We start from the raw sequence: 10,920 nt of genomic DNA, 5'->3' as shown, positions 1-10,920 counted from the left end.
GAATTAGATTTGCTGTAACAAAAATCTTCCTTTTTTTCCCCCAAGTTTTACTTCTAACAGCAGCTTCTGTAGCATGATGCTTCGGGCAGTGAGGCCGGTGCAGCAGTGCAGTGCAGCAATGGGGGCTGTCGGGCCCACAGCCTGGACTGCAGCGATGGGAGCAGTGAGAATGGCTGCTCTGGGCTTTGGGAGCGTGCCCCAGCTGAGCGATGGTTGTTATCCCCCTTACTGCAATGGAAGCGGGGTTATTGAGACAGCTGAGATGTCCCTTGTCCAAAGAAACTGCCGAAAGGTCATTCAGTTGATTTATGTAAACTGCTTTTAGAGAGTCGTGGCTCAAGGAATTGTTTTATATTAGAAAATAAATCAACACTGCCTGTACGCTGCGCCAGACTAGAAATGAAGGTTTCTATTGGTCCTTATGATATTTTAAAGAAAAAAAAAGTCCCAGTCTGAAGTGCACCTTTCTTTTAGCTGGTGAAATTATGCGTGCTGAATATGCAACTGTTATTAGTACAGCCATACTGTATTTATTTGTGTATACTCCTGTACAGTATGAATGGAAATCCCGGGCAAACGCTGTATACATGTGTATGTGACGACACTGCTTTCAGGAGCTGCGAGTGCCCAGGCACCTTTTGGGAGCATGGCAGTCAGAACCGTGTGCGTAAATTGAATGATAACGTTAAACCATTGGAGGAGGAGGTGATTTGGAGGAGGAAAGAAAGAGGTAGCAGAAGAGTGAATAAGCGTCCTTTTAAAATAAATCAGCTTTCCGGTGTAGTTATTCCTTTGCACAAATAGCTGTGTGGAGGTTTGAGCTGAGTGCTTGCAGCAGCCGAGGTTTTTCAGCTGGGGGATTTTGTATTGATGTGGGTATTTTTTTTTTTTTTTTTTTTTTTTTTTGTTGTGACGTGGATTTCTTCATGGAAGGGATTGGACCATAGTAGCCATAAGTGCCCTTTGTTAGTGGAGCTGTGAGCCCAGCAGCAGGCTGGGTGTCATCCCACGGGTCTCTGCCTGCCTGTGCCACGGCAGTGCTGCTGTTCTCAGTGCTCTCTAGCATGGACTGCACCTTCATGCTGGGTAGTTCTTTTGGGGGAAGCAGGGTTATATTTCCTAGGTATAGAGGTCCTCTGATCATGGTGTTAATTAAGTCTGTCAATGTTGCAATGCAAGCTTACGGTGGTGTGTCTTTGTTAACCTGCAGAAAGTTTAGGTGTAATAGCAAAATTTTCCTAAAAGCTGAGCTTCCCTTGGCACCACAGGCTCGCCTCTGGCTGCTCATCCGCACCCGTGGCCAAAGCAGCAAACAGCCCTTTCCCTGGACGTGGTGCAGGGTGTGGGTGTGCCTGGCGGTGGCCGTCTGCAGGTGCCCATCACCTCCCTCCTCCAGGGCTGTGTTTTTGTTCTGCTCTGCTTGGAGGTGACCACGAGAGCTGCAGGGGGAGAGGTGTACAGACCTGGTCAGTGGAAGCGACCTCTTGGGAAAGCAGGAAGGGTGAGGGGGGCGGTTCAATTCAGGTTGTTTTCATTTGGTGTTTCCTTGAGAGGAGGTGGCATTAGTTGACCTTCTCGTATCATGTTAAAAGTAGTTCGGTTTTCTGTCACTCTTATCTTAAAAAGCAAAAAGAATGTATTAATTATTTTTGTAAATCATCTTTCGGAGAGGAGAGTAAGTGTTCTTTCTGGGTTGTCTGCTCCACGTGGAGCACTGCTCGCCCATTGTTCATCAGCAGCTGCCCTTCATTTTGGGTATTGCACATTGGTTTGTATAGCGTTGAACACTGAATTCAGGAATCCTGGCTGGAGCCACGCTTACTCTGTGCCATGTAATTCAGATCAGCCAATTTGATACTAGAGGAATTTTTAATTGTTTACACGTGTTGTTTCTCAAAGAATTTAAAGCCAGAGCCCAGCTTTTTCTCCTCCTCTTGAAGGCATTGCTCATGGAAAAGCATTTGGTGAGAAGTTAGAAACGGGCTGTGGTGTGCAGAGCCGTCACTCAGAACATAGAGAAACATTCTGTGAATGAAATATTGTATGTTCAGATTTTATAGGATTTTTTTTCTTTTTAGCCAGCCCGATTTACAGCCGTATATTTTCTTATGGAAGATGTCTACTAACAGGTGCTGTAACACTTCTGTTGGGTTTTGCTGTCTGGTGGTAAGCATATACAATATTTCTAAGGGCAACGATGTACTGTGATGTAAAAGGTTGGGCTAAAATGTATATAATCTGTGTACATAATTGTGTACTTGATTATAACTGCTGATTGTAAAGATTTAATAAAATGTAAATATTCTGGTCAAGCTGTTCTGGGTTGTTGGCTTCACCTCGTGAGTGCCAAATACAGCGCCAGGTACGTGGAGCTGTTATTCCTTGTAACTCCTCGTGCTCCAGTTTAAGAAAATGGGCAATCGGGGCTTATGCTTTTGCTAAGGGATAAAAGGAGGGAGAGCTGTAGGAAATGGGAAAGAGGCACTTCTGACAGGCGATGGCTTCCGTGGCTGTTTATGTAACGCAGCACGTGGCTCCCGTGTTTATTTCGGGCCCTGACACGGGTGAGCTGATTGCCAGCCAGCGGCTCTGCTAAATGATGTCAATCTGCACCGTGCTGGCATTACAGCATCATAAAAAATTACAGAGCTGCTATTTCAGGCAGCAGCTCTCTCCGACTCAGTGCATAAATGCATCTCCATATGACTCACTCGGGGGATTATTAATAGACACGAAATCAGAATGCCAAAACCCAAGAATATCACGTTGCTCCCACACCTCTTTCTAGTTTCTCGCAGCAATCACCTTTGAGAACTTTTTCCCTCAAATTGCTTTTTTAATGGATGTATGCATGAGAAAGATGGGACTGGGGCAGCTCTGTGGCAGTGCCCAGCAGCAGTGGGAGCCCAGAGTAGGGAACCTCTGATAGGAAATACTCCCGAAAGCATCTTTCCAATGCCATGTCAGTAGGAACCCACTGAGCTGCACCCAGCAAAGCACTCACTTACCCTGTGGGGCTGTAGGGCACTGGGCCTCTGTGAATCCCTAGGGCCATCAGCTATTTAAAATCATAGAATGGCCTGGGTTGGAAAGGACCACAGTGATCATCCGGTTTCAATCCCCTGCTATGTGCAGGGTCAACAACCACCAGACCAGGCTGCCCAGAGCCACATCCAGTCTGGAAACCTGTCCTTGTCACACAGATGGGTGCTCATGGCCCCAGCATCCCATGCAGGCACTGGTTGGGATCTGCCTGGCCCAGGTGAGAATGTGTACTGCAAAATGGTCCTGAAGTACCCAGTCTCTTTTGTGCCATCTTTTGTGCACCCCCAGGCCTGCAGAAGCTGAGCACCCGCATCAGCACAGGGCCAAGCCCTCAAATTGTTGGATCCCTGATGGCTGGACTAGATGCCATCGGTGGCCTTTCCAACCTTAATGATTCTGACTCCTGGCTCCAGCAGGCCCCCAGCAACACGTATGTACACATCCATATATATCTGATGGGCATGCATGGAGCCAGTGGGCTTCACTCCCACCTGGTGAGCCTTTGCCCTCATTCTGCTTTCACACAAACGGCATTGGAAGTCAGGTAATGAAGCAGCTGCTTTGCTGAGCTTTCTGAAGCACGGCCCTGCGACCTGGCTCCTCAGCTGGGGCTGTTTGTGTGTCAGCCTGCACATCTGCCTGTGCATCCAAGCAGGGATGGAGATGTGGGAACAGTCTTAGGTGGAATTGGGCTGGAAAGCAGGGATTTAGGAAAGCTCTCTGTTGCTCTGGGAGAGGTGTGTGCTCAAACGTGGATCTCACCCTCTTCATGCCTGATATCTGGCACTGTGCTCCACTGCATGCAGTCACCTCGCTGTGGGGTTCACCCTGCTGTGCTCCCAGGAGGAATCGCACGGCAGTGCTGTGCTGGGACACGGCTGGGCATGGAGGCATGGAGGTGAGTGCTGGTGCTGCTGTCCCAGGGCAGGCCTTCCCCTTGCACTGAAGATATCTGCTCACGTGCAATGGGAAGGTGATTGTGAAATTACTTCACGTTTTGTCCAAGATCCCGCACTGTAACCGGGAGATACCAGTTGGTACATCAGCCTCCTGAAGGGAGACTTGGCCTGGAATCATTTTCTTGCTATTTCTTTCATAAGAAATCTTGAAAAACCCCTTTACCACCAAGTGCAGCACGTCAGATGTGAGCAGTTCTCCTCTGTCCACCCTCTTTTCTAATCTGCTGAATTTATTTGAGGTATGGCTCTAAGAAGAGATGCATTTCAAGCTATAGCTTATGTTAATAATCAGCTTATATTATTACAGATCCTTAGTGGCCGCACATATTTAGACAAAATTTGTTATGACTTCTGCTGAAGACATAAACCAGGTTAAAGAGCACCATTCAGCTGAGCATCCCTGCAGGTCTGCCTGCAACAAGAGCAAGTTCCCAGAAGCCCTAAGGACCAGCCCGGCTCCTTATAATACATTGCCAGGGCTGGGCTTTCGTTTCCCATATGCTCATGGGTTCAATAGCAAGTTCCCACCTGAGCAAGGCCCTGTCCCAGCCAGGTCTCAGTGCTGCTGCCACGTACAGCTGATGGAAGGGCCATGGCCGAAGGCTTGCTGCCTTGATGCCAACAGGGGACCCCTCCACCACCCCGAGTGCCAACACTCAGCTCTGCCCATGGGAAAGGGAGCAAAGCAGAGCTCAGCCAGTCCCACCAGCAGCCTGCTGCAGTCCTGGGCACATCACCACCAATGGCTTCCCCACAGACCTTCCCCCAGCGGCTCGGGCTGCCCAGGTGATGCTGCAGTACTGAAAGACCATGGAACACCTGCAACACAACATCCGTATGTGAAATCTGTAAGTGAGATGTTCAGTGCTTAGAAAATGAACCGTGTTTATCAAGGACCCAGCTCAACCCCGCCTGCATAACCCACAAAGGCTTTGTGAAATACTTCTGGTGGGATCAACCCCAGAGCTCTTTATTAATTAAAATGTTTAAATAATTCAAATATGCAATCTCTTGAATCTCCTTTGCATGCTTACCTGCTCAAGAGCTGCTATGAATTATGCAAAAAAAATATACGTGAGGGTACAGTCCTCCCCTATCATCTGAAGACTCAAATGGCTCTGCAGCACTGAGAGACCCCAAGAGCCCTACCCAGCATGACTGCATGGGGAAAAGGAGCAAAAACTCATCTCCAGGAAGAATGGGATGCTCAGAAAGAGCTGTGCTGCCAAAGCTGCTGCCAAAATGGCTGCAAAACAGAGCGAGGATTCAAGAACTGGCCAGCAGTTCTTGGCTATCAACAGGCCACCAATGTGAAGGGTAAAGCCCACTGGGGAGGACCCTCTTTGCTGAGCTTTTACATGGAAAGCTATTGGTGGAATGCAGTGCTGTGACTGTGAGAGGAAAGCGCCGGTGATGGAATTCCAATGTGTTTTAGAGATCTCTGGAAATCAGAAGAGAGGGGCTTTCAGCCGACAGCCTTCAGGAGGATCTGTTTTGCAGAAGGCCCTGTGACCCAGGCCAGAGAAATGGTCACTTTTAAAGGGTTTGGGCTGAGCGCCCCACTGTGTCAGAACTCGAGGCTGTTGTGCAGCCTTGTGGCAGATCCCACAGGAGCAGCCCTCCAGCTGGGAACCGTGGCATCAATACGAACCCCACGTCCTGCAGCTCACTGAGAAAGCTGCTCTTCGAGACGCACTGCAGAACTGGCGCTGTCAAAGTGGGAAGGGTAAATACTGCTACAGGTAACAATCACCTTTGAAGGAATACATACAAAAGTTGTCTTTTTTCCACTTCTTTAAGGGTTGGTTGTTGTTTTTTTTCAACTCATGACAGTATTTGTTAAAAACTTCACATCTGCTTTTGAGAAGACAGCATCCCCTCTGTATCATCTGGAAAAATAAACTCTACAGGAGATGCAGAAGATGCACCCTGCCGGCACAGCACTGCTTTCACAGATGGGATCCACTGCCATAAATGCCCAGGGCTGGTTTTGCCTTCCCAGCCCCCGGGCTCTCGGAACGTGAACATTACACGAATGGGAAAAGACAAGGATACATAAAAACAGTAAAATGTTTATTTTCTTAGAAAAAAAGAGATTCAAAATGATTGTGATCACACTCCCATTCGTGCTCAGCAAAGCCAATACTGCAAGCTTAGTCCTTGATTAAGATACCTATTAAATGAAACTCTTTTCCTCTTAAAATACAAATTCCTGCTCTTGCATCACTTTCCAGCATTTCAGTGATAACATGCTTTTAATGGATAATAGTTTCTCAGCTTCTTCTCAGCAGAGAAACAAGGCCTGCCATGGCAAAACATCCCATCTCCAAAGCTTGAAATCACCAGCATGAATAAGCACTCCGGCCGCACGCGGACTGACAGACAGCGTAAGGGTGTTTCTCAGATGCTTGAATGTTCACTTATGGAAGCTGTGTAACACTACCTCACCTGATAGAAAACAGGCCAGAGGCCTTAATAAAATCAACACCGTCTTTCGGATTAACTTTAAGGATCTGCTGCGTATCTGGACACAGAGAAAGTGAAAAGTTGCAACAAGTTTTAACTAGCAGCAACAAAAATAGTTCCTTATGAGTCCTTAGCAATATTCCTCATCTGTTCATTAAGAAACACTGTAACTGAATGGAGCATATAATGTGGAAATGATCTTCTTTTATGTAGTGCTGTTTGCTCTAGAAGACTTCCAAAAGGTCTCAACTGGGTTGTAATCTATTTACACAGTAGTATTCCTGGTTTGATTGGCAGAATTGGCACTATGTGACATCCTCCTCTTCTGAACAATAATCACGACCCTGCAAGGAAAAAAGCCAGACAGGTTAATGACTTGCTGAGATAGAAAGCCACAAACAACACTTACAGACCATGTATTTCAGGTCTGTAAACGTTCAGAGCCGGGCAGAAAGCTGAAAAACAGGGAGTGATGTCTGCACGACTCCAACAGCCATTTCTGGAGGACCTGCATGGCACCAGGACAGGAAGCCGCTCCCTTTCTGCCCCTGCAAATCCTGTGCTTTTCATTCCCCATTCTGAATCCCAGGTGAGTCCAAACCACTGATTTACAAAGCTTCTCTGAGTAATGCCACACCTGGGTGTATGCAGCCTTACAGATCCGTCACTACAGCACAGTCTCCAATGCAAAAGCAACCAAGTGCATAATCAAATGAGCAACACTACGCATGGAGGCACTGCATCACATAACCTCAGCAAGAGCTTAACAAAAGAGCAAAAGACACTATTCATATTGAAATCATAGTTGCACAATGAAGGAAAACAAGTTAAGCTTCAACAACCACAGCTTTTGTGCAGAGCAGGTGTGCTGCACTTCCCATATCATCCAAAACTCAGCAGCATCTCCCAGGATATCAGCCTTGGGAAGAAACAGCCGGAGCTCAGCTTCTGAATGCACAAACCACCTAAAATACCCTGAGTAAAACGGGTGCCTCAAATCTGGGATTGAAAACCTTCACCTCTGGACTAACCCCTTTGGTCCCACATACTGGGCTGTGTCAGCTGGGAATCAAGCTGAGCCACAGAACAGAACGGGTGCCTGCCCTTTTCCAAAAGAAAAAAGGGGGGGGGGAAAGAACAGAGGCTTCTTGGGATGCATAATTGATGTAGGGCACGTGCTGGTGACAAAATATTCTGCAATTAAAGTCCCCCTGATGATACTGAGCTCACCTTGCTGGAGGGCCCCTCCTCTGTGCCCAGCACTTACACAGCTGCCTGTGGCCCCACACCATTAATGACAGGGCTTCCTCTGTACGACCAGAAGTCCCAAGGGTCTGATCAGCCCTCATTTCAACTCAGCAGCCGCTGACCCAGAAAGAAACAAATTCATTCTTCGATTCAGAAGGAGGAGTGGCTGGTGGGATGCAGAAATATTGCCTTCACAGTGATGCCCAAATCCATCAGTGCTGGGGACCACCAGGCAGGCCTTCCACCCTCAGCTCTACACAGAGAGACCCCAAAAAGCAAACTCAAAGCCCAGGTTGTGGCAATGCCCAACTGCAAGGTGAGAAGCCCCCGCTGCACTACGTTACAGCTAAAGGTGGCTGTATTTGGTGGTGGGGAGGGGCATGTGGAGACAGGATGAGGGGAAATGGCTTGAAACTAGAAGAGGGTACATTTAGACTAGATATTAGGAAGACATTGTTTATTGTGAGGGCAGCGAGACACTGGAACAGGTTGCCCAGTGAGGCTGTGAATGCCCCCTCCCTGGAGCCATTCAAGGCAAGGCTGGATGGGGCTGTGAGCAACTCAATCTGGTGGGAGGTGTCCCTCCCTATGGCAAGGGGATGCAACCAGATGATTTTAAAGGTTCCTTCCAATCCAAACCGTTCTATCATTCTATTTTTTACAGGGAAACCCTTGGTTTCCCACACTGCAGGCAGCAGGCCAGCCTCCCGCCAGCTCAGCAGCTGAGGGAAGATGGATGGCACTGGGAGGGAGCAAGGAACCCAAGCAGCCCTGCAGCTGCTCCTCCATCCCCTTCCCTTCTCTGCCATCACCAAGGTGGAACACAGCTCTGTTGCAAAGCCTGATGACAAAAGGCAGTTTGTTTTATGGCAGCCAGGAACAACACTGGAGCGAAGGCAAGGCGGCCTGGCTTGGCAGCTTGCACAAGAAAATCACCAGTTTTACTAGGGTTATATGTTGAGCTGAGAGGACATTTTTTTTTTAGTTTGTTTTCAGAACAGAAGCTTTTGTCTACCCTTTATTCCCTAATGGGATTTTTATCAGTAACAACAAAGTTTATCAGCTCTCCAGGCAATGCTGAGGAAGGACGGTGTGGCCTGAGCACAAACCCCTTGAGCCCTTGGGCAATTTCTCCTCTACCCAAACACCAGGAGGGATGGAACCAGTCCTACATACTGTGCCTCGGCCTACAGGAATGATACATGTTTAAATAAGAATTTCTGATGATTGTTTACTGCTCCGCAGGCAGGATTCAGAGAAAGCAGTCATTTTTGAGACCTTTCTTTGTGATGGCCATTGTCAAAATGCTCAATAAAGTAAGTTTTCCAAACTGGCTGTTGACATTTCTTTTACTCCACACCTTCCCAGAAGCCCTGACGGACAGAAGCCAAAGACTGTTCAAATCTAAGGCCTTGAGCCTGCAATGATTGCACGCAGGAGAAAATTCAATGCGGTGAAGACCAGGACTCCTAACAAGGATACGGTTTGACCTTCACAGCCACAGACAGTAATTCACAGCCAGGTTTCTCCCACCAGGATGAGTGCAGCAGCTTCCCCCAGGTGCTGCCCATTCCTCCCCTGGGCACGCACACATCGCCCTTTATCTGGTGCCACTCGCACCTCCTTGTGGGGTTTGTGCCTTGCTTTGGATACACAATTTCTCCTGTCCCCACTCTGCCCAGCTACTCCATAACCTCCCATATTTATATCCCTGTCTTATCACCAGGTTTTCTCTCCCTCTTCTTTTTTTTGTTTTTTTTCCCTCACATTCTGGCACCCTGCAAAAAGGCCTAGCAGAACTGAAATGCAGCTGACTGCCTTCATAGCTCAGCATTCAGCACTGAGCTTTATACTGGGATTTCTTCCTACAAATCCGATGGATTTAATTTTCATAATTACATCAAGTTCCATGTAAGCAGTTCGGTTCTAGCTCCTCTCATAAGGACAGACACTCAAACAGAGGCACTAACAGATGTCTCCCTTCAAATGCCTCACAGTGTTTTGACATTGAATTTTGGTAGGCAGAAGCATCCTGCACTGCATTTGACATTCTGATTTTTACCTTTGGGCCATTTTTACAGAAGTAAAATCAGCTCTGCGATGCCAATACTTGCAGCTAGGAACATGGCACATGATGGGTGCCAGCAAGGGATGGAATTTCTCCCAGGAAAATTCTCCACGTCTTTGCATCAAGGCTTTTTTGACCTCTAGGACTCATAAACACTATTTATTTTCAGTTGCCAAGCCGTCAGCCTGTGTGTCCTTTGGATTCCACGCTTGGATTAAAGACATTTCATTTCAGCCAGCCCTCTTTTTGCTAAGTCCAAAATAAACTTTTAATTTTCTCTGTCATTCTTATCACGCTCATGATAACTCATGTAACTCAACTGTATTAGATGACGTCAGCAGCTTGAAATGCACAGGAGCTGTCTGTCTCTTTGACATGTAAGACAGCATACTTCATCTTAATTGGCAGCCCCCTGATCTATATAGCAAAGCAGTGTAAGAGCCCCAGAGAACATCTGCAAGGATCTGAGAGCGTGATCCAAAGCGAGGAGACAGTCAGCTGCATCTCCATTGTGGCAGCTGGTGAACAAATGGCACTACTGCCCCAGAACAAACCTAGAAAACAAAACTAACCTGAATTCTAATAACTAGATACAGCCATCAGATGCTCTGGTCTGTAGATAAAACACATCTTTGGAAAACTCATTTCACTGGAGATGATGCATTTCACATTCCGGAAGGTGATGCTTTACAGAGAAAGCAGCTCGATATTTACAGGATTAATGCATTTGTTCAAGACCCTTGGAGAAGTGTAGGACACAAATGCCACAGCAGTGCCCACTTTTCCTCCCCATAGAGCTGGGAAAACAGGATCAAAACAGAACTTTATAGCTCCTTACCTTTTCAATTTTTTCATCAAGCATTCTGAAGAATTCTTGTTGGCTTTCAGAGATGTGCATGCTGAAAAGCAAAGGCACAGCATCAGTACCAACAGAACTTTTTCCATTTAAAAAAGCACTCACACTGACCCAGCTTTAAGTGTTACCTCCATGGAAAAACACATCACTTCATGATTTTGCTCTATAGAAGACATTCCTGCATTTGATTCTGCATGTGTGCTAGACCTGGGATGGTAACCAGCATCCACACGTATCCAGAGGAAACCTGACAGCCCACTCCCTCTCACTGGGCTGGA

General features: G+C 47.2%; 1 protein-coding gene across 1 annotated transcript in view; it reads right to left on the bottom strand.

The window, feature by feature from the left end:
• Positions 1 to 6,775: 6,775 nt before the first annotated feature.
• The window catches only part of LOC306946610 (uncharacterized protein C1orf21), a gene marked incomplete at both ends in the record, with an annotated part of 51,367 nt that continues 47,222 nt past the window's right edge, over positions 6,776 to 10,920 (bottom strand). The window contains 2 exons of the mRNA XM_079535684.1: positions 6,776 to 6,814; positions 10,625 to 10,685. Of these exons, the coding sequence (XP_079391810.1) occupies positions 6,776 to 6,814; positions 10,625 to 10,685 (100 nt within the window). The remainder of the gene's footprint in view (positions 6,815 to 10,624; positions 10,686 to 10,920) is intronic.

This window comes from Tetrao urogallus (assembly GCF_951394365.1).
Source record: "Tetrao urogallus genome assembly, chromosome: 5".
NCBI classification, from domain to species: domain Eukaryota; kingdom Metazoa; phylum Chordata; class Aves; order Galliformes; family Phasianidae; genus Tetrao; species Tetrao urogallus.
Note: the sequence above shows the minus strand (reverse complement) of the source record. Positions and strands in the feature narration are given on the sequence as shown.